The following is a 23,519-nucleotide window of genomic DNA, read 5'->3' on the forward strand; positions in this document are numbered from 1 at the left end:
TTGAAACAGCTTGCTTAATGGAATAGGATGAAAAAGGGAGAAAGAAAAGTGCTGTCCCAAACAACTGTTCTTCAATTTATTTAAGAACAGTATTGCTGTTTAAGATATTTTTTGCCTGTTTCATGTCGTCAGTCAGGTTCTATTTTAGCAATTTCCTGATTCCACAGAACTGGCAGTAATAAGGAATGGGCGTGGCTAGTGGAATTAAACATTTTCTTGTTTTTATGCTTTTGAGTTTCTTGTTCCAGTACAGTGTAATTTATGTATACTGCACTAATTTCCATCAGTGGACAGAAGGAGTGGTTATCATTGGCAGGAAAATCTAAGCCCCAACTGTAGCAGACTTCTTTAAATTTTTCCATCCACACAAATGTAAACACTGGTACAGACTTTTCAGGTAATCCATGTGCAGTTTTCCACTCAGAGGCTGAATACAAAGATTTACTTCATGTGAAAGGTGATGCAGAGAGAGTGAACTTTCTGCAACTGCTGCAGTTGAACTTCGTCAGCTGCAACAAACAGGAAAGAGTGTATGTAAGATGATCACAAAAGAGCATAGAAAAATTATTTCACTGAATAGCTTTGTCCCTTCTTTTTTTTCTAGCAGAAGACATTCAAATAAGCTGTGGATGTGGTATTTATGAAACAGTCTTTATTTAGATTTATTTTCTCTTCTCGATACCATTGTAAAATATGTTTCCTAAAGCAGAAACATAAATAAAATTGAAAAACAAATCTACGGTAGGCATGAGGAAGAATATATTCTCAGTGTAATACATGTATTCCACTATTATGATAAAAACAAAGGCAATGAAGCCATTTGTGATGATTGTAGATCTGACTTCTGAGCACCAATGCTTCAATTTTATAGTTTACCCTCCTAAAGCTCTCTATGGCTATAGGAAGCCACACATCACCTCAACACGACAGTTTGTTCCTGGATTTGGTCCAAACATCTGGAGATTATATCCTGGCTCCCAAACACAGTAATGACGTGCATATCCTTGAATATGTCAAGCATACAGATTGCAAACAGAATACAAGCATGAGAAAAACTGAACTAGTTCTCAACAACAGATTAAACTGGAAAACATACCCACATATACAACTCGTAAACCTGTCTATGGGTTCAAGGCCCAATGAGGCTGTCAAACTGATGTTAAACTGTAATACTTTAAGTTGTTCACAGTAGTCTGAATGCCCTGAGATTAATTAGTAAAAAAGGCACTTTTTCTATTATGATACATTCCACAGTGCAAACAGGCTAAACTATATCTCAAATAACTTACATGTAAAGCAATTAGTCTATTTTGTTTTAACTTAAATAATTACGATAAATATAATTCTGCAGGCATCTCTATCCGTCCAATCATTGTAGTCTTTAAAAATCAGCGTCAAGTACATTACTAAAATTGATCTGACCCTTTAAGTATTATTAATTTTCCTGTGGTCTCAGAATATGTACTTAAAATTCACACATTCATACTGTTTCGTTGATCAAACATTGACCCATGTAGGAAAGCAGAAGATGTTGAGGTGAAAAGTCCTCAGGGCCCCATTTTGTACTGAATTGTTGGTCAGTTTGCAAAAAAAAAATGTCCACTAAAAACAAACCTTAGCTCCAATAATTTGATGAAAGCTTTTTTTTTTTTCACCAGTACAGTAAACTATTGATAGGTTGTTTGTCTCTCATTCTTCAGTTCCTTTCCTCTTATGGCCTGGTTTCCCAGCAGCGAGAAAGCTCAGGCTTTAGCTTCATGTTGGTTTAGCTCCATCCCATCCCCTGCATCTTTGTTGACAGGGCTTGAATTCTTCTTTCTGGGGTTGCTTCCAAGAGATTCAGCCTCTTCCAAAGTGGTGGGGAGAGGTTTGCCCAAGGTTTCGGGTAAGAGCAAAGTAAGCACTCCAATTATGAATGCCAGGATTCCTACAATGATCTGAAAAAAGATGGTAAAAGTATATATTTTGTTGAAAAAGCATATAAAATTAGAATGTTGTGTCAAGAGAGACACAGACTATGATGCATTTAAATTACATTTCAGCAACACCTGCTAACAAATTTCCTTAACAGCATACTGAGCTCCTTAGTAAAGGTGCACTCATCTCAAAACCCTGCAGGAACTATTTTTTAACCCTATTTCATCAGATATATGGCTTTACTAAGAAAATCTGTCTAAATATTGCATAAGCAAATTGTGACCTGTTAGATTCTTAAAGATATTTAATTATGTTAGAGCCAAAACAAACATTGAAGTGTTTTAAGATACTGAATAGGAAGAATAAATATGCAAAAACAACTATTTCACAGTTGTATCATTTTTGCTTGTTTTGGCTTAGAATTCAGCTATGGCACAGGGGTTAAGCACAACCCACATGTGGAGGCCTTAGTCCTCGACGCGGCTATCGCAGGTTTGATTCCCGGTCTGGCGACCCTTGCCGCATGTCTTCCCCCTCTCTCATTACCCACTGTCCTGTCAATTCACTATCAAATAAAGGCCACTAGAGCCAATAAAACCTTTAAAAATGATTCTGCCTTCCTGATGTTTCCTAATTATGTTAATGGAGTTAACTGAAGACATATGCATCCTTGTGTAATCTGTATTAGTCACTTAAACCCCTAATGGCTTTGGTGCAGAAAGATGTAAATGAAAAAAGAAACACTATCCCTCAAAAATCTTTTGTTAGAATGTTAAGCATTCTGACTTTGTCTGAAGGGCTTGCAAAAAAAAAAGAAAAGGTCATACCTGAGGTAGATAGACCCAGACATCAGCCAGGTAGACGCAGAAAGGAGCCACAACACTGCCAACACGACACATCATGCTGCCGCTACCTACTGCCAGGGATCTGCAGAGGGAACATCCACACACAATGGATTAACTTATTCCAGAAAGACCAAATCAAGACAACAGAATTGCCATTAGTGCCATCCTTATTAACCGACTGCAAAATGTATGAGCATCATTGATTGCAGCAATTTTAGTAGTTATGAAACCTGAATAAGAGCTCTTTCCTAAATTTGCAAGGTATTTCTATTAGGAAATAGTTGTAAAAGGAAGCCACAAATTGTCATATGTTTTGTGTATGTTAGAATTTGTATTTTTTTCTCACCTGATGACAGTAGGGTAAAGCTCACAGGTGTACAGGTAGATGAGGCCAAAGGCAATCGCCACAGCAAACTTTCCAATCATACTGAGAGCGATGGCCAGAGACTCTATTTCCTAAAGGTCAGATTGGGTAAAGTTTGTTGATAGGAGACAAAAAAACGGAAAAAAACGTAAGAAACAAGTGTCATATTCATAATTTCACATTATAAACAAAGACTTTAGCTTGCTATATTACATGCAATGTTTTTATTTCTTGGAATAAAGATAGACCTTTGAACTTACAGACTCACTGATTCACCAACATAATTCATCTTAACATGCAAGAGGAGTTTGCATTTTGTGATCTAGGGCAACATGAGTTTCTTCTTCTAGAAGGCTCTCGCATTACAAATAGGTGAAGGGTGACACTACGAGTGACTTATTTCCAATGAAAACTAACCACATTATTGAGCAATGCTGACCAGAGTTTTCCTGCTATGATTTTTATAAGTGATTAAAGCATCAATATAGACTATTGATATCTCTAATTTACACAATAATGCTGTTTTGCTTGGCATAAATGAATCAACACTTATTCTTTTTACTTTTTGTAAGGATTATGTATTCATCTGGATGCTAATTAGGCATGACATCAAAATGCATATACAGCAGTTTGCTAAGCAAGAAAAATCAAAATGTAATTTCACTTACTTTAAAGAACAAATATTTTTCTAATCTGTTTTCAACCAGGTATTTGCTTAGAAAATGTATTAAGCAAACTAGCAATGCAATAGTGTTCTGGATCATGATATTAATTTTTCCATTCCATTTGGAAGAATCTATAATGAGGAGTTGTTTTAAAAAAAACAGAATTGTTTTAAGTATACATCTGAATGCACATGGGTGTTTAAAGTGTAAACATTAATTAGCCAATGATATTTTGAGAAACATCTTAATATTGAGTTCAGGTTTTTTGCAGAAAGAAATGAAGCTATGTAACTGCCTTTAGCTGTGTGTAGGCATAAAACAAAAAAAGTACAAACTAAAAGCAAAAATAAATTGCATATATTGGCCTCATTGCACCACTGTGTACTGCTGTGCAAAAATAAGTTTTTGGAAACTGAGCTGAGTAATTGTATCTCTTTTACTCTGATGCAACATGTAGACACAATTGAAAACACTGACAGAGGGGTGTATGATTTAATGCTGCCAAATGTTGTTGTTTTTTTTGGTTGTTTGGGGATTTTTTGTCTTCTATGAATTCAATAAATCTAAATTTGGGTTGTACTGATGTGGTGAACTAACAGTCACTTTATCTAGCAGATGTGGTGCTGTAACATGCTACACACTCAGCTGTTTACAGTAAAGCAGTCTTCTCTGGTAATCTTTTTTTTGTCAAAGAGGTCACTTGTGAGAGGTGGGAGTGTTTCTCTCCATCATATGCAGCTGCCAAATTTCCCCAAAAAGTCTAAACATAGTACTAACTATGTTGCAAAAACCATTGGTTGTAATTTTCAGTTTAAAAACATACAAGAGGTTTTTGTGAAACCACTTAGAACAGATGTTCAACTTTACACCTCTCTGCTGTGTTTGCACTGATTGTAAAAACACACATAGCAGCCAAAATAATGCAGCTCTTCTTTTTGTATAGTTTTCACAGTTGTGTTGTCTAACCTTAGGAGTTTAGCTCATTAATTGGCGTTTCTGCAACCTTTATTTTTTTTCTCCTTAATACATCAGGCAAAATGTGAAAAAGTGACTTAGATCTGCCTAATTTCCAGCTTGATCAACCTGACAAATGTCTATCATTGGAAACTCCAAAATTCTTCCTTTTCTACCATTTTTCTACCAATGATAACTAGGCCATGATACCACAACACCCTGAGGTGTTGTTACTGACAGAAGAAAGACTCAAAAGTTAGTAATTTTCAGTGGATAAAATGAAATCGGAGGACACACAAATAATTAAGAAGCTTCTTCAAAGTAAACTATATTTGCTAGATACTTGTCTGCAGTTTATTCAGGCTGTGAAAGAGAGACAAGAGTAGGAGTTTCAGCAGATAACAGAAAGGATTAATTGAACATAGCTAAACAATAAACAGCACCCTCTCCACCACATAGTGGACAGACAGCGGAGCACCTTCTCACATAGGCTGCTCCAGCTCCGCTGTCGTAGGGACAGATACAGGAAATCCTTCCTGCCACATGCCATCTCACTGTACAATAAAAGCTAAATCATTGTTCTGCACTAATCAGTTCAATTTCGCACAACTGCACTGTGGCACACTTACTGTACATATATTTACATATACATACTGTTTCTGCATTTTTGAATCTTTGCAAGGACTGCTCTAAGCTGCTTTTTATATTGACAGCATGTTATATTTTATTTTTATTTTATCTTGTCTACAATTGCTATTCAGTGGTGGTTGTTGTGTGTCTTGTCTCTAGGCTGCTGTAACTGCAAAATAATTTCCCTGCTGGGATGAATAAAGTAATTCTATTCTATTCTATTCTAAACATCACCCCAGTTCAAAAATCCTTGCATTTGCTTCCTGTAACTCAAAGAAAAAGACTTAAAAATAATTTGATATTTTATAAATCACTTAACACCTATATATATACTAAAGATCAGTTGTATCAACTTTACAGAAGACCCAGGTCTTCTGGTTCAAGTCTGCTATGCATCCCCAGATCCAAACATAGAGAAACAGCATTCTGTTTTTATGTTCCTCCAATCTGAAACAAACTTCCAGAAAAACTAAAAAAATTCTGAAAAACTGAGTTTCTTTCAATCAAGACCTATTTGTTTACAGTACTTTAGCTAATAACATCATAGACTGTAAAATGTTTTTTCAATCATTTATCATTTTCTATTACTTTGCAATATAATGTTTCAATTTTTGTGGGTTTTACTTTCCTTTTAATAATGCAAAAACTTTGAATTACACTGTTGCTAAAAATGTGGTTCATCCTCTATCATAGATAATTCTTGATCTGGAAATGCTGGCAGCCATTTGGAAATTCCAGAATGAAGGTAAGAGTCTGGATTCCCTACAATAATAAGAGAGCTGCAGTTTAACCTATGATAGCTGTCAAAGACTTTAAAATATCAACAAATCATTTTCTCATTGTTTTAAAACAAAATTGGTGACATCAAGAGCACTGCGTTAATATTGTATAAGGTTTCTATAAGTGATTTTTCACATTTAATACTTTCACTTATATATCAGAAGTAATTATATGTTTGTGAAGCTATGATATATTTGTGTTTGTGTGCATACTCTGGTGAGTGGATCTAGAAGAATCTAGAAAAAATATAAAACAGGCAATTTGTCAATTCAATTTCAACTGTACTTTTGTTGCCATTTATTCACCCTGTGCTGGACATACTCAATTCAAAATGGCAAGTCAAAGGTTATATTTAGTCAAAAGTTAAGTGCAAGCTGTTAGCTAGAGTAACTCTACAAAGGAGTAATGTAGGTCAGAGACCAGAGCACAAACACATTTCAGACAGGAAGTGTCATATATCATAGTGGTAAACAGTAACCGTCTAGTACCTCAGAGCACTGCCTTAAATTAAGCACTGCCAGGAAAAAAATACTTTGTGCAATACCTTAAAATACCCCTATATTACTTATTATTACAGCTACTTTTCCTGTTTTTGCTTTGGTGAAGCGCACACCCCCTTACAACTTCATACACCTTTTCAGCTGCAGAATTATTCTAGGTTTAATGCTGTGAAATGCTGAAATGTGGATGAATTTACTGACAATGGAGAAGCAATGTAAACTGACACACAAATGAACAACTTGCTGCATCATTGGAGTTTAAACTGTGCAAAACATCTGCATACATACAGTAGGAACCACGATGATGAGCATACAAGCAACCCCGGCCAGAAGCAGAGCCGGAGCACATGTCTTCTTCCTCCCAATCCGGTCCATTGCAAAGCAGCCAACCAGATAAGAAGGGAGCTCCACAGCCCCTGGAAACAACCAGTCAAAACAGCACTGTGGTCAAAGGTTTATCATGCCACTGACACAGTGATATTTAATCTAGGAGATCAAAATAACCAGCCAATGTCTGAGCAATGAAGGAAATTTCAAGGTATTCATAGAAGACCCTGTGATCCAGGAATTGAAAAAACAGATGTTTTGTTTTTTTTATTGTTGCTTTAAAGGAAGAAAAGTTATTAAAGGGGTGCTTCATCCCAAATTTTTGAGTGCAACATGTGCCTAGCAGATAAATTCAACTGCAGGATTTAAAAGAAATTAAAATAGGAGTATGTTTACATTTACTGGAAACTAAAAGAACAAAGCATTCAGCTAAACTGACAATACAGGTTTAGTAAAGGAACAACTTAGTCGATGGATTGAGGCTGCAAATTTTCAAAAATAATACCCAGTTTTTCTCAGAAGAACTGACAGCTTAAATACAGGACCTGGGAGTAACCCGGTACTCTGAGGATAGCATTACATTACATCTGTGACTTTTTCAACAAATCTTATTTTCTTTATTAGATGCGATGCGGAAACCATTTAGCCGAGGACAGTTTGTGTTCATTCTTGGCTCTCAGTTACCATAAACAGAGCTGTAAACAACCCCAACTTGGATAACAGCACGTTTCTCACTCTCACATCACTGAAGTATTACAGCATGGAAAAGTTTTGACACCACAGACTAAACCTTTAATGAATGGTTAAGAGAACCAAATAAATGACAATTTCACAAGTTAAAGACAAAAAATACTTTTCTCAATATTTAGAGCATGGGTTTTGCTCTCTCTCTCTATATATATATATATATATATATAATCAAAGCACAGACAAAATATAATAAAGGACAGAAAATATTTTTTAGTTACTCTCTCGAACATCATTTTGTTCCATCAACATGTTTTTGGCCATCTTTGAAAAATAATTAATTCTTCAAAGAAGAAAATCCTACAGGATTTTAATTTAAGATCTTTTTCAAACTGTTACGGGGGAATAAAGACTGATTCAGTTATTTACTGACGCTGCTTTCTCATTTCCCACTAATGTTCCTGTAACTAGCATCTGTTTTATTTGGATCTAAACATAAAAAATGAAGGCCATTTTCATTTTAAGATTTTTTTTTATTTTTTTACCAAGCCTGGTTTAAACGGTGATTGAATTGTGTGTGCTACTGTTTCAGATGCTTAATAAGGCATCTGATAAGGACAACTTGCATTAAGGCACATATTTAATACACTATTAAAATCCATGGCAGATATGTAGTGATGTAAATTGTAGTATTAAAGTATTGAAAGCTAAACTGCAGCCATTATTTTAAAAAAAGTGCCAGAATTAAATACTGGTAAACAAATTTTGTTGCCTATATTCCCTAAAGATATTTACAGAAATATATCACCATTTACATCTTGCTTTAGAATGGATATATTTAATGTATAGTTAAAATTATTTTTGATTTGGCACTCACCAGCCAGGAAAAGATTAACATATTGGTTTCCTCCCAGATTCACTGAACCTAGAGAGAAGACATAGTAGCCCAAGCTGCCGATGAACCAGATGGCCCACACTGTGCAAGTACGGACTGCCATCCTCCTGCTACAAAACAGATCCAGGATGGATAGTTTCTTCTCAGGTTGTGAGGGCCTCTCTTCTTCCTCCTTCTCTAGCAGTGCTTTGCCATTCTCCGTCTTCATTGGTTCCAGCAGATCCTCCGCCTTGAGTCGGCACTCAAGTCCGTTGAATCGGGCTATTGTGTCCAGGAGGGCCTGAGTCTCTTGATAACGGCCCTTGGCCATTAAATAGAAAGGCGTCTCTGGGAACTTCCAGCAAAACAGCAAAAAGGGTGAGGTGCATATGGAGAGGATGATCTGGTAGATCCACCAGACTCGGACCAGGTAACCCATCAGAGCCACCACCATGATGCCAACTGCAAAGGCTGCATGGATGTGCATAGCGGTCCATGTACGCACCTTGCTGCCCGTGAACTCTGTCACATACACAAACACAACAACCAGGTAGCCACTGGACACCTGTCAACAGCAACAAGAAACAAAGAAAGAAGACTAACATTACAGGAGAAATCATTAGTTCAATGATTACAGTCCAGAATTCACAGACTTAAATTGCTTTTATGGGTCTTTTGTGTTACTACTGTGGGCACCGAAAGCAAACTGTCCGCTTGTTAAGTGTTTAAATGGGGCTTGTCTTCCTTTTCAGACCACATACTAAACTCTTTGAAGTTTTACTGCCATACAACATTGCCAACATAAAAAAGTACAATAGAAACTCAGTGTTTAAAATGGGTGCAAGACAAGTATCCATAAAGACTCATATCTTCCCTAAATCTCCAAACATTTGTCAACACAAGAGACTGTTTTCTTTGCCATATTAAGTAAATCCCTCTGTAATACACTGTCTTAATAATTTAAAATTGTGCGGTTAGGATTCAAAGCTGAGCTTCAGAGCTTCAAAGCTGCGCAGTTACAGTTGGTAAGTTGGGACTATCTGAACGCCTGATTCTGTGTGAAAAACAACAGCTGTTGCTGATGAGGAAAGGGGGGTTGGAAAAAGATGGTGGAGAATAAAATTACAAAAGATTTCCTTTCAGCACAACTTACAAACCATTTGTTTCTCAGCCTATATTGTCTATTTTTTCCCCTTGTGAACATGTTTTTTATGTTAAATAATTTTCTGCAAATTGGAGACATTTTAACATGTACAACTCTGAAAAACTTTACCTAAAATAATAGGCCACATAAATACATACATTTGAAAAATCCTATATATTTTTTTAGATACATGTGTTTTCTTCATAAACAGAAAAAAATCCTGATCTTAGTGTGAAAATAACAAGTCTGCCAGTTTCTTGTTTTTTTTTTCCTTTTGCTCACTTGGTAACCTATATAAGTGATTATGCTCCCTTGCTGTAAGGACCTACATTGATACAGCCAAGTGCTAAGAAAGCAGATATAAGATAAAGCAGGTTTAAGACTGATTAAAGTTATCAAATGGTGTGTTTATGATATATTAATTTTAAATTTCAGTGTCCAGTTGTTGTAACATTGGCAAAGACCTACAAAAGTACTCTGACCTCTTAACGTCTTTCATATTTTTTCTAATCAGAACTCAGTAAAAGAAAAAGTATCTATGGTTTACCAATTTCTTGTGTGTGTGTGGTGGGTGTGTGTGTGTGTGTATTTTAATTTGAACTCCTTACTCTGATACTATAAATAAAATCTTGCGCAACCAGTGGCCTTCAAAAGTCACTTTATTAGTAGAAAGAGGTTACTGTTGTTTAACTTATTCTGAGTAGAGGCGGCTGTTCTGTCACAGTCTCAGATGTGTGTTGAAGAAAACCAATAAACAGGCACCAGATGTTAAAAAAAGGTTAGATAAAACAAATGGATCCAGTGTTGTGTTCGTTCTTGAAGAGCAAGAAACACATCAAACACAGAAATAATGTGATAACTTAGCAAATAATATTACAAATCAATCTAATAGCAACACGGCCAAGCCAACATCTGTCTTGCTTGTTTCCCCATGAGCTCTCTTGAGCAACTAAAAGCTAATCTCTTGCTTACTTTGTGTGGTTCCAGGCTTCCTTTATCTTGGACCTCTTCACTACACCTGAATTTTCCCTCTGTGGAAAAATAACGGATTTTCCTATTTCCTCCAGTACTACTTTGGTCACAGTGTGGCAGAAATTAAAGTTCTTTCTTAGCTCTTCACCTAAAGTTTAAGAGTTTTTTTTTATTACAATTATTATTATTATTATTATTATTTCATTCCAAAGATTAGCAAGATATTTAGAGTTTTCTTGATGCAGATATTTGCAGGGTTTTTTTTGTTTTTGTGGTGTGACAAAAGATATTTTCAATAAGATGGTAAATAGGCAGTTTCGCCTAAGCGAATGTCCACAATTAATTTAAATGCCCCATTAAAATGTGTCAAAGGCATACAGTTTAAGGATTCACAAATTTTATGGCAGTACTAAAATACACAGTCACTTGAGTTCTCTTCTTTCTTTTGCTCAAGGTTGTTAAAATAAAAAACAACATCATTCCACTCTATAAAGTTGATACTTACATTAACATTAGCAGAAAGAACTAACTATTAAAGTAGCTCAGTGTCCATCTGGATTTTGCAGTAAGAAACAGTTTCTAGTAAATGGTAAAGTTGGAAATTTAAGAGTTATTTCAAATACCAAACAATAAAGGGTTGGTAATTTTTAACAAACCTTGACCTCACCATGGCCAGCAGAAAGCGAAGCACCACAAAATAGTAGTAGTTCATAGAGAATGCCACGGCCACCCCAAATGCAAACTGACACAGGCTTGTGATCATCAGAATCTTTACTCGACCAATTCTGTTGAAAAGACAACCATGGATAGAGTGCAAAGACGCAGGGGAAGATGGACATGGACAGAGAAACAGAAGAAGAGAGGAAGTTTCATGTTTAGGTCAGACTTGTAGCAAAACATCAAGGAATTCTTTGGTTGCAACACCTGGTAGACTAATTTAAGGCTTTTTGATGGAGTTATTATTACCAAACGATAATAACTCCATTGTTTCATGTAGTATATTATTGACATCATTATCTACTTAACATGCTTGTAATTGCTGGAGAAGCCTGATAATCACCCATTCATTTAAGGCAGGTGTTCAGCAGTAGGGAAACAGCTAACACATGCAGAGCAGTGGGCCCTGAGGACTAGGGTTGAGGATCCCTGGTCTATTGCACTACATATCAAAATTTGCACATAAATTTATTGCACCAGCAGGATGCAATATAGTGGAGATTAATAATGTCAGAATTTTAAAAAAGGAGGTTCTGAGAATGACTAAAGTAAAGCTAGAGTTTGTGTTCCCTTTAATTCAGTTCATGATTTCCTCTTGGTCAATAACTGAAAGTTCAATGAAAACCATGAGGACAAAGTAAGACAGTGTTGATGCTGTGTTTTCCAGTATGGAAGAGCAATATGTAAAGGAAGATGTCTATGTCAGCTTTACCAGATATCCTTTCTGTAAATACACAAATACAAAGTTTCTATTCCATTTTATTTTAAAAAATCTGTTTTGCAGGTTTATCGCATGGTTGGAAGACTTTAAGCATGTCCATAATCGTCACTTTTAATTTATGCATGCAAGTCCAGATGCTATATAAAAAATAATGTTTAATCAACTACTAATGTTTAATCGGTATAAAACAAACTTTCCAAGAAAATAATCTGTGATCTGTCAGTGTAGACCCTTTTGAATGATTTGGTAGACTCAATGCCAAGCATGCTCTCCTATAAATGCTGACCAGCCAAGTCTCAGCTGTTAAGCCATGTCAATTTATCTGTCTGAGCTCTCCTAGTGTTGCTTCAGACAGTTTGAGAGAGTGCAAGCCATGACAAGATTGAAAGTGATCATAGTTTAGTGGGGCTTAAAAGAGAAATCAGCTGTTACAGTTAGAATAATAGTCTTCATGTAGAGGATATTTGAAACAACTGCCAACATGCAAGCCTATTTTTTCTTTAAGAATTAGAAATCAATATGTGAACATTTCATAATTAGTTGTCATATGTTTTCCACAGCTGTAATTCTGAAAAGAAAACAGAATTATAATTCACAATAAAATGCTTTGATTTCTTTCTTGTTCCATTCTGGAACCATTGCTTACCTGTCAGCAGTGTCCCCAAACAGCAGTGCTCCAATCAGCACTCCAAGCATGAAAGTTGGCTGGCACAGCTTGGCCAGCCACTCCTTTTCACACACCAAGTCCCAGTCTGTCACAATGCTATTATGAACTTCGGTGTGGTCGTAAACAAAGTTCCCACTGCAGTCTTTCATAGTTTTGTTGCCATAAAAATCGTATGTAAAGTCCTGGGGATTGATGCGCAGGGCGGAGCGACACCGGCTGAGTTCCCATTGCTCCCCCTCGGATGTTCGAACCACCAAAGGCCCGTCAACTGGCTTGATGACTGGCAAGACACTTTCCAGACTGGATCCAGTTATATTACCATACAGGACATCGGTGATGTTGCCTGGCACACTACACACAAAGTTTGGAGTCTCGACCAGAAAAACTGAGGCAAGGTAGTGGATTCCACATGCTGTGGCCTGGAAGACAGCAGCAAAATATAGACAAGCCTGGAACCTGGAGAGAAGTTAAAATGTCAATGATTAGAAAGGGGAAATCATTATGTTATGTTTAAGATACATTCCTGACTTCTAATGATTGTTGGTGTACCTTTCTAAGGAGATGGTGTACTGAATAAAAACAGCCTATTACAAAAGTATTCATGCTGCTTGAACTATCTCAGAGGTTGTCACATTACACTTTTTATCACAGCCCAATATGAAAAAATGTACAATAGCGTTCTTTCTGTTCTTGATTTTTACAAACATATATCTTCAAAATATTGTGCATTTGTGACTTGAGCCCTTTGCTCTGATACCCGTAACTATAGCCAAGTGCAACCAATTGTTTCCATTAATCAACTAGTCAGAAAATACAGTTCACCAGAATTTCATCTCAGTATAAATCCAGTTAGTCTGTGACGTCCTAAGAGGTTTGCTAGAAAACATGAGTGAGCAAAGAGCACATGAACACCAATGAGACCAGCAAACAGGTCAGGGATAAGGGCTTATAGAGACGTTAACAGGAGGGTTAGGTTATAAAGCAATAGCCCAGGCTTTCAAAATCTCACTCATCACTGTTCAATTTATTTTATGGACATGAAGTAAAAATAGGCACCAGCTACAACAGGACAGTTGGCTGCTTCAACAACAAGCAGCCAAAAACAACATGGTAACTTTGAAGGAGCTGCAAAGATCCACAGCTCAGGAGGAGGATGGGACAACTGTTAGTTGTGCGGAGATCTGGTTTTTATTGAACAGCGACAAGAAGAAGCTATTGTTAAAAGAAAGTCAGCAGAGGTCCTGCTTACAGCTGTTCTCCACCCAATCTGGTTGTGTTTTTGGTACTATTTTGTAAATAATGCTTTAAGTATGATTTACTTTTAGTTTAAACTTCAAGTTTAACATGAAATTGGCTCAGAAGTGCTGAAAACAAACGTGCACCACAATTTGTAGTCTGTGATCATAACTTGACAAATGGTGGAAAGGTAATTTGGGTATGGAAACTTTCTCAGTGCACTTTATTGACAAGCCAAAATATAGAAATAATTTCAAACGGTCCCTTTATTGTCTGCATCCATCTGCATTACTGAGCACCAGTGCAACAATTTAAGTGAAAACTCTAGAAAGCAAAATTATATAATACAATGAAAATAACTGACCTATTATATATATATATATATATATATATATATATATATATATATATATATATATATATATATATATATATATATATATATATATATATATACTGCTCAAAAAAATAAAGGGAACACTTAAACAACACAATATAACTCCAGGTAAATCAAACTTCTGTGAAATCAAACTGTCCACTTAGGAAGCAACACTGATTGACAATCAATTTCACCTGCTGTTGTGCAAATGGAACTTTGTACAGAACAAAGTATTCAATGAGAATATTTCATTCATTCAGATCTAGGACGTGTTATTCGAGTGTTCCCTTTATTTTTTTGAGCAGTATATATATATATATATATATATATATATATATATATATATATATATATATATATATAGGAATATGGTTTATTAAAATCAGCAATGAATGATTTCAGGTGAAACTGCTGTTATTAGTGTTTATTTTTAAAATAAGGTTATTCTGAAATCCATTTCTGTCAGAACAGTATTCCGAATATTGTCATCTGGCTTTCATTAAGTCAACAAAAAAGTGGGGTGCTGAGGATAGCTAAGGACGGAAGGTCATTGTTTACCTTTTGAAGTGTCCATACTCGTCGAACATCCTCTCCACTGTCATCTTTGCTGTCTGTGTTTGCTCCTTGGCGCTCCCAGTGCGACTCTCCCAAGCAGACAGCGGAGCTCTCTCTGAGTGCCTCAGAGCTGAAAATGTTCAAGATGACTTTCACTCGCGGTGAGTAGGAGGGGCGCAAAATGTATTATTCACAGATAGCACATACAAACACGCACACACGCACGCGAACACGCGTGTATAGTAGATATCTACTCAAAAATTCTTCTTATACAGGGTGATGTTTTTCGGTCTAATAAAGCCTGTAATTAACCTGTTAATATGATCATCTCTGTTTCTTTTTTTTTTTTTCCAAGACAGTCAAATGTGATCAACGGCTAAATAATCGGGGCTTTGATGCAACCATGCGACCATCAATCGTGTTAAATTGACACAATTAGTGACAGCGAGCTTTTAGAAGCAGTTACCTGATAGCCACCCCAGAGGGAGAAAAACTAACACGTACTCTAACCGTAGAGCTCTTGTTTTAGGGATACAGTATAGAGACAGAGAAGCTCCTCTCGTAAACATGCCGTGGTAAACACCAACCTTGTTTCCCCCTGGGCGTCCCGGGCTTTCTATAAACATATTTCTGCTGTAATCTGCTACCAGTGGAAAGTTAAACCCTAGAAAGACTCTAACTGCTGTACACTAGTCAGACTTTTACAGAGTGAGAAAACTGGCGATGAACACCTGATTTTATCGTCACTAACTCTAACAGCAATATTATGTTTGCACTCTTCCTTGGCTTTTATCTACCCCTGTTCAAAGCATAGCAAATGTATTGATACCCTTGAGCTTTTTCTCATTTTCTCAAAATATGTGAACATGTAGACCGCACAACAGTTAGGTCAGGAGTTAAGATGTGGTGAACTGTAAAGTAAAGTTGAATTATAAAACAACGTCCCAAGAACATCAATGTGGGCTCGACTTAATCCACCTGAAATGGGAAGACCAGCTTACCTGCAAACCTGTGAAGACATGACTCCTGGAGTGACGAGAATAACATTTGTTAGGGAAGCAGTTCGCTTCTAAGATCATTTAATTTGTTTTAGCTACATGCAAAAATGCTATAAGTGACAGATATTTGTGTGCATCACTATGAATACACAATCCTTGTGGTGCTGAGGTGATAGCAGCATCAAATAATGTTTTTTTTTTCTCAACAAAGAATGGGAGGAAGGATGGAGACAAAGAAAGGGCACTCCTGGAAAAAAAAACTGTCAAAGGACTACAAAAGAGTTAAATTAATGCAGATGATCCTCCGAGGTTATGCTTGTGCCAGGAGTTAAAAAAATGCTAACCTATCCTAAGTTAATTTGTAAAGGAGAATGTCAAAAAGCTGGTGATGACACATGGCTTCTATCTTTGATGGCAGCAAAAGTTGGTTTTATAAAACATTAACTTTGGGTTAAAAAGAAATATGTTTTAATGAGCGCAGTTGGTAGCACTGTTGCCTTGCAGCAAGAAGGTCCTGGGTTCAATTCCTGGCCCGGGTCTTTCTGCATGGAGTTTGCATGTTCTCCCTGTGCATGCGTGGGTTTTCTCTGGGTACTCCGGCTTCCTCCCACAGTCCAAAAACATGACTGTTAGGTTAATTGGTCTATCTAACTTCTCCCTGGAGGTGAGTGTGTGAATGGTTGTTTGTCCTGTATGTCTTTGTGTTGCCCTGCGACAGACTTGCGACTTGTCCAGGGTGTATCCCGCCTCCCACCCGGAACGTAGCTGGAGATAGGCACCAGCACCCCTCCCGACCCCATTAGGGACACAGGTGAAAGAAAATGGATGGATGGAAGATTTTTGAACTGAGAAAATAGTAAATATTGTAAAATTTCTTCAATTTTGTTGTTAATGGCTACAAAAAAAGAAAGTTTGTGTTTGTAACACTTAACTCTCAAGAAGTATGAATACTTTTCTGGGGCCTTTAGATTGTGTGGTTATTTTTTTTTTATTTTATTTTATTTTTTTACTGACATCACCTTAATTCACATATCTCAAGGTTATTTGTAACTGGATCTATGTTGTCAATATCTTATTGTGCCAATAAAGTTTAGGTAGAATCTTCTGCATCTCAGAAACCTCAGAATTACTGAAAGAAAGAAATTGTTTGGCATGATTGAGATCACAAATCTCACACATCACTAGAGTGATTTTGACACTGTAGCCTATGCCTGCTTCCCCTATGCATTGCTCCTAGCTTTGATTAATGATTAATATGTGCTGTAGCTGTCGCTGTATTGACTCAGTGCATCTTGTTTTGGCTGGATCCAGCAGGAGTGCTGATATTATCTGTGGTAGTGTCAGATGGAAAATAAATAAAATGGATAACCACTGGCAACTGATAAGAGGTCATTTATAAATAGTTTTCTTTGAAAAATACTTTCTCTCCTTTATATCGTGGACTTATCAAAACAGCTGACTGATTGTCCAAATCCATTAAGTAAAGTCATGCCTGGGGGTGTTGCTTTTCTGTTAGCAAAATATAAAAATTTGCAGAAGACATTTTTTCAAAAGAGGTTAGTTTTTCAAGCATTTATAGGCAGCAGTAAAACATTTTGTTCGTACAAGTAAACTTCATCCCCACTCTTCTTTTTCACTCTTCGTTATCCTCCATCTCAGGATATCTTATGTGCTCTCCCATTACTAGTGTGAGTAAGAGGAAATAGCATTTTTTCTCTTTGTGTGTGTCGATGAAAGGTTTACGCACAACCTTTTTTAGAGGATTGGAGCATTATTCGTGGATTAGAAAATGTATTGTTTGTTTTATTTTGTCTTTAAGTAGAAATCGTATTTACAAAATGTTTTAAGTGGGCAATATTGAGTTTCAACAACTGATAAATGTGCCAACACTTCATTCAAAAAGTAACTGGAATATTCTTGTTTTAAAATAAATAAATGAAAAAGTAAAGTATTATAAAGTTCTGCCCAAGAACCACTTAAGATATTACGATCCTTTAAAACGTTGTTATTTGCACTTGTAAACATTACAAACATAAAACTTTACAACATTAATGTTATAACATTGAAACAGTGAATGGAAACATACACAGCACTGCAACACTATATATCACATCTGATACAAAATAAGTAATTTTATCAGGAGTACATTCTCAGCTGGTTCCTCCATTTTTTTTAAGGTGACATGTTAACATGTCGTTATGGTAACTTTTGCTGACCTTATTGTGACATTTACCTGTTGTGTTTATGTGTTTTCTGTAAAAACAGAACCCATACAGTCAGAACATCCTCCTAAAAGTACAGTTTGCAAGTGGCTGCACTGACAGTTTTTCCAAGTGTCAAAGTGAAAGAAACTGAATAAAAGTGTTTGTCTCATCTTTTCTGATTTGTTATTGCAAAAACAATTAGAAAAGCATGTACAATATAATTGTCCTTCTTCACAATTGTTAGTTTGCTCCATAAAAAACATATAAATCACATTAAAAGTTAAAAGGTTGTGTTTGAAAAATGACAAAATGTTCAAAAGTTAAAGGTGTACACCCCTGAAAGGTGATGGAGAAGCTTTACTCATTTTTAACATTTTGTTTTTACGCTTTGTTTCCAGAAATGTCCAATGTGTGGCTTAGTTTCAGATTGCATCAGCGCATGTACCTCTGTGGGGATATAGCTCTTTGAACTTGTGTTTGTGGGTGATAACTTGAAGCCCAGCGGAGCGCAAACACTGTCTAACCTTCACCTGCTCCTGTCACAACTGGTTTCTTCCCACTTCAGCAGCAGGAGGTTAAAGGATAAACGTCAGACTGTTCATCCAGTTCCCAGTGTGGTCACCAGCTGTGAGGTAGCCTCAACTCTGAGCTGTTTTAGTAAAGCTGATTCCAGTTTAACCTTAGTTACAGAACCTCAGCACAGTGCAGGAAATGCTGCATTTTGATTTTAATTACATGGAAGATTTGGCCTGTTGTCTGGTGTCACTGACATTCATCTTCTTTTTTTTTGCTTTTTCTTTAAACCTTCAATAGAGTTGCCCTATCTTATGCCTTCTTCCTTTTTTTACCCCTCTACTTTATATGAAAGTAGGCTGACAGGAAAGGGAGAAGCAGAAGGGGGAAGACATGCGGCAAATATCGTCGGGTCCAGGAGTTGAACTCGCGATGGCCGCTTCAAGAACTCAAGGCCTCCAAACATGGGTTGCGCTGTCTCCTACGCCACCACTGCATGCTTTGCCTTCTTCCTTTAATGCATCATCAGTGGGTCTCACTGAATCCAAGCAGCTGTTTCAACATGTCGGTTTTCATCTTTTTTTTTCAAGTGGCATTAAACAGGAAAAAAAAAAAGATGTTTCTCTGTTAGTACAATAGGACAGTCAGACAGTTTATTGATTAAAAACTTCTGACTCACCTGTAATAACACTTTACACTTTTTTCAACAAGATGAATGAGTTTATATGTCTTCTGTTCTCTGAAGGAGTGAAAACAAAACAGGCACAGATGTATTCCACGTGGCAGCAGATTTTGGCTTTACATTTGGAGGAATCACTGGTATACGTGTAACTCGTCTGTCACCACAAAACCCCCCGACTGTGTTCCATAGAAAAATAAAATAACAGAAACACAGTTTGATGCTCCGCATACATCAGACATTCTGACGTCTCTTTCATCTAAGACTAAAAAGTTCTTCTATGGAACGTTCTTATACATGTAAACAAATAGACCTGTAGATGAATATCCAAGTTGCAGCAGATTACGCCCAAATGTGTCACAGTTCATTTCATGTTATCAGTCATTTAAACTGTCAGGATTCCTTCCTGGTGCTTTCATTATGTCCATCATCTGTTAGGTTTTGGGTTGACCTGAAATTGCATTGGACATTTACAAGCTGACGTGATGTTTTAATGCATTCCATATGGAAGCAAACATTTGCTAACAGTGTACCACCAGGTGGCAGCAAAGCTTGTTAGACACCAGTCGTATTTTTTTTTATATAGATAAAATCAATTGCATTATGCCAAACTCCAATAAGAGGTAAAATTGGAAACTACATATAGTTTGCCATATGTAGTTTGTACGTAGTTTAACTTACACTGTAAGTTAAACTGCACAATGTGTAGTCTATTTACTGACTACACATCACAAGAAGGAGGGTAGGTAAATGTAATCAATAAAGATCACTGAGAATATGGCAAATTAATAAACTTGTTTTCTTTTCTTTAAATCTCAAACAGTACATAATAGTCTAGTCACGTTTTCTGTTTAAATAATACTGGTAATTGTTTATTAAACTCAATCAAAAATTAAAATGTCAGCTTGATCTCAAAGTCTAATGTATCAGATGAGTAATTATGACCCTGATTTTGTTGGACATGTTTTCTCTACCTCAACGGGGCAGCAGAGAGCTATAGTGAGATAAAGTACAAAATCAAGTTAGTCAGTGAATTTTAACAGTTGGAGCAAATCAACTTTATTATCAGCACAAACCTGGTTGGATTTCTGTCCAGAAACATTAAAAAAAATATTAGACGGAGATGCTTTCCTCCATCTAAAATATAATCCTCTATTTTAGGCCCTAGTAAGTTCTTTACATAAGGGCATTTAAAAAATAGTTCCACAAGAAGAGACAGTGCAAGACTTTGTTGTTAATGGTGCTACACAAAACAACAACAATGATATTAATAGATGATGAAACAATAGTAAATAGATAGAGATACTTAAAGCTGTAAATTCTATTTTGTTATTACTGCAAAACCAATGCATATTGGATTTCATTTAGGTGGTTGATTACAAAAGAACAAAAATACTTTGAGAAAGTATATTGATAGAAACGCATATAATAATTATGATTAAATGGTTCATTTTCTCTAATTACAAAATCTCCGGGTGATAAAACAACAACAAACACATTTTAATGCATCCTTAATCAAACTTACATCTTTGTTCATGTTGCTGAAAGGAAACAGTAAACTTGGGAAGGAAGGTGAGGAAGGTTATGCAATGACGAGCCATAGTGAGTCAACGGGACAACCAACAGATGCCGAGAAAGTCCTGTTTAAAGCTGGAGCTGATTAGCTGGTCCTGCCCATATCTGGAGTTTTAAAGAAACCCGAGATGAAAGGCGGGGAGGGAAGAAACTCCACAAAGGGGGCACACACACAGGGGTGTGTGTCTGTGTGTGTATTTATGCGATGTTAGCCTGACAGGGAGAATAAGACGAGCAAGAAGAGGGTTGTGTGTGTTTGGTAAAAGTGGAACTTGCAAACTTGAGGAGGGAGGTACCAAAACGTTCAGCGGACAGCACACATGTGCAACAGAATCTGCTTTCAGGAATGCGTCATTAAGATGAACACAGTCCTGCTGGAGAGGATGCATATTTGTGTGTGAGTTTGAGTCTGAACAGCAGTCATCTTGACATGCTAGAGATTCAATAACTCCTTAACAGAGTTCTGAAGAGGGGAATGGAAGATGGGGTAAAAACAGCAAAAAGTAAGCAAAAAGATGGACTAAAGAGAACCAGACAGACCAGATGGGCATGTGCAGAGAGAAAGTGAACGTGGGATTGCTGCTGCGTTTGGCTGTTCTGCTTACAGCACTGTGTTGGTGCATTCACGTTGTTTACCTGGAAACCAGCTGGCAGAGCTCCCCCCCACCCTCAGCTTTGGGACATCCCACCCAGCATGACCTGAACCAGGACCAACAACCCAGGATGAAACATGGCCCAGTGGACAATCAGGAGAAAGATTTTGAAAGCAGAACATCTTATCTTCATGCACTCATCAAGGACGGTCAGGTCAGGAAGCAAAACGTGGACAAAGAACAGCTGCTGCCACCATGCTGCCCACCTCTCAATCCTCACAGAAAGGTATGGTCATGATTGCAGCGTGGTTATAATTGTTGTGACCACATTGGATCCTAATTCAGTGTTATCAGTCTAACAAGTGGGTCTGTATGGATCCATTTGCTTCATCTCTGTGAATCACTTGGTAATCCCAAGAGGGTGATGATGAAGGAAGAACAGTCAGCAGAATCAATGCATGTTCAATGTTCTCTTAGGAAACCTTCAAGAAAGGGTTTGTCAATCTAGCTTTAGTTACTTCAAAGCTCAGTGTTTTTTTTTTCTTTTTGTTGTTTTTTTTTTAGAAATGTCCACCGCTTAAACAGGTATGGATTGGCAAGTATGAAGAGCTTTGCACAATTATACTTCTCGAATATCTTAGCATGATATCGCTGTTCCAACATAAATTTCCGTGTATTTCACTGGGACTTTATGGGTTAGACAGTGAAAGGATTATCATTATGTTTTTCCATACTCTCTAACGGCATCTGGAAAGTGTGAAGCCTTTGTATTCAACCCTGCTGAGTCAATATTGTTGAGCTTCCTCTTGCTGTAATTAGATAAACTTGTTTTTAATAACTTTATCTCTGACCTTGCTTTAACTCTTCTTGGTCTTCATGATGCTGTTTGTTCACAAGAGTTCTCTGACAAATCTCTCAGTTTGTTAAAGACTGTGAAGGCCTCTGGAGCCACCCAGGTGGAATCTGTGACTTCTGAAGGCTGTGTTTTTCTCCTGTCAAGAGCGGTTGAATGAATTGCACTCCACAGTGCAATGCATTCACTGTTCTGACTTTATTCTGTGAAAAGTTTGCTAAGCCATGCATTGGTATTTTCTTCCTGCTTTACATTGTGAGGTTCTGTCTATAAAATTAGTTTCAGTAACATGTCAAAATGTGAAAGAAGTCTGAGCATTTCTTGCAAAACAATTCAGCTCATACACTGTGTGCATCAGCTACAAGATCCCTTGTAAAGATCTATTAAAATGCAATGTCTTCTGGAGCGAACAGCTCACACACACAAACGTCAGGAGGTTGAACCTGATAACTTGTGAGATGTGCACTCCTTTGGTTTTAGTCCCTCTTCATGTCTTTCTCTGTGATTATTTAATCTCCTCATCCATTCATCTTCCTTTGGTTCCCCCGCCCCATTCTCCTTCACACAAGATGCACACTCACTCAAACACACATGGCAAGCTTGCCCTTGCCTGATCCTGATCTTGCCTCCTTTTATTCCACTCCACTGCTTTTCCTTATTATGTTCTTTAAAGCATTCCCCACCCATTCGAGTTTTGCCTTTTAATCTTTTACAACCTATATTACCTCGAGACACATGAGCAACAGTGAGTTTTAAATGCCACAAAAATCACTGCCAGGCTATCATGCTGCAATGTGAGACGAGCACATGCACGCGCCATCAATAATACAAGAATGCCATATGCTGACTTTCTCTGATTCTTAACTCAAATTTTGCCTCATAAGATGCCTCAGAGGGGCCTCAGTAGAAATTCTGTGTCATGTGTTGCTCCTCTTTAAGTGTTTCTTTCTCGCTACTTTCATTTCTCCTTCTCTTTACTCCCTTTAGGCTCTCATCTTGAAGATCACAGCACCTCTTTTGCTCTGCCATGTTTAGCATTCCCCACTCTCATCCTCTCTCTTGCTTTTTTGAGTCTTGTGTCATGGGAACACACTTCTCATTTTGTGTCCACTTCTTATTTCTTCAACATTATTTCATGCATTGCAGATAAAATAATAAGCTGCAAAGCTG

General features: G+C 37.0%; 2 protein-coding genes across 2 annotated transcripts in view; one reads left to right on the forward strand and one right to left on the reverse strand.

Moving 5' to 3' along the window:
• Positions 1–675: 675 nt before the first annotated feature.
• slc22a16 (solute carrier family 22 member 16) lies at positions 676–15,564 on the reverse strand. Its single transcript, XM_005809574.2, has 9 exons — positions 15,522–15,564; positions 14,938–15,064; positions 12,744–13,220; positions 11,327–11,444; positions 8,547–9,108; positions 6,944–7,071; positions 3,109–3,218; positions 2,745–2,844; positions 676–1,937 (listed from the first exon to the last, which is right to left on the reverse strand). The coding sequence occupies exons 2-9, from the start codon at positions 14,979–14,981 to the stop codon at positions 1,743–1,745; spliced, it is 1,734 nt and encodes a 577-aa protein (XP_005809631.1). The 5' UTR covers positions 14,982–15,064; positions 15,522–15,564; the 3' UTR covers positions 676–1,742.
• Positions 15,565–21,064: 5,500 nt separating this feature from the next.
• mettl24 (methyltransferase like 24) overlaps positions 21,065–23,519 on the forward strand; it is a 39,000-nt gene continuing 36,545 nt past the window's right edge. Inside the window, exon 1 of the mRNA XM_014472707.2 lies at positions 21,065–21,782. Within this exon, the coding sequence (XP_014328193.1) occupies positions 21,447–21,782 (336 nt within the window). The 5' untranslated portion in view covers positions 21,065–21,446. The remainder of the gene's footprint in view (positions 21,783–23,519) is intronic.

Source organism: Xiphophorus maculatus, chromosome 15, assembly GCF_002775205.1.
Source record: "Xiphophorus maculatus strain JP 163 A chromosome 15, X_maculatus-5.0-male, whole genome shotgun sequence".
Taxonomy (NCBI): domain Eukaryota; kingdom Metazoa; phylum Chordata; class Actinopteri; order Cyprinodontiformes; family Poeciliidae; genus Xiphophorus; species Xiphophorus maculatus.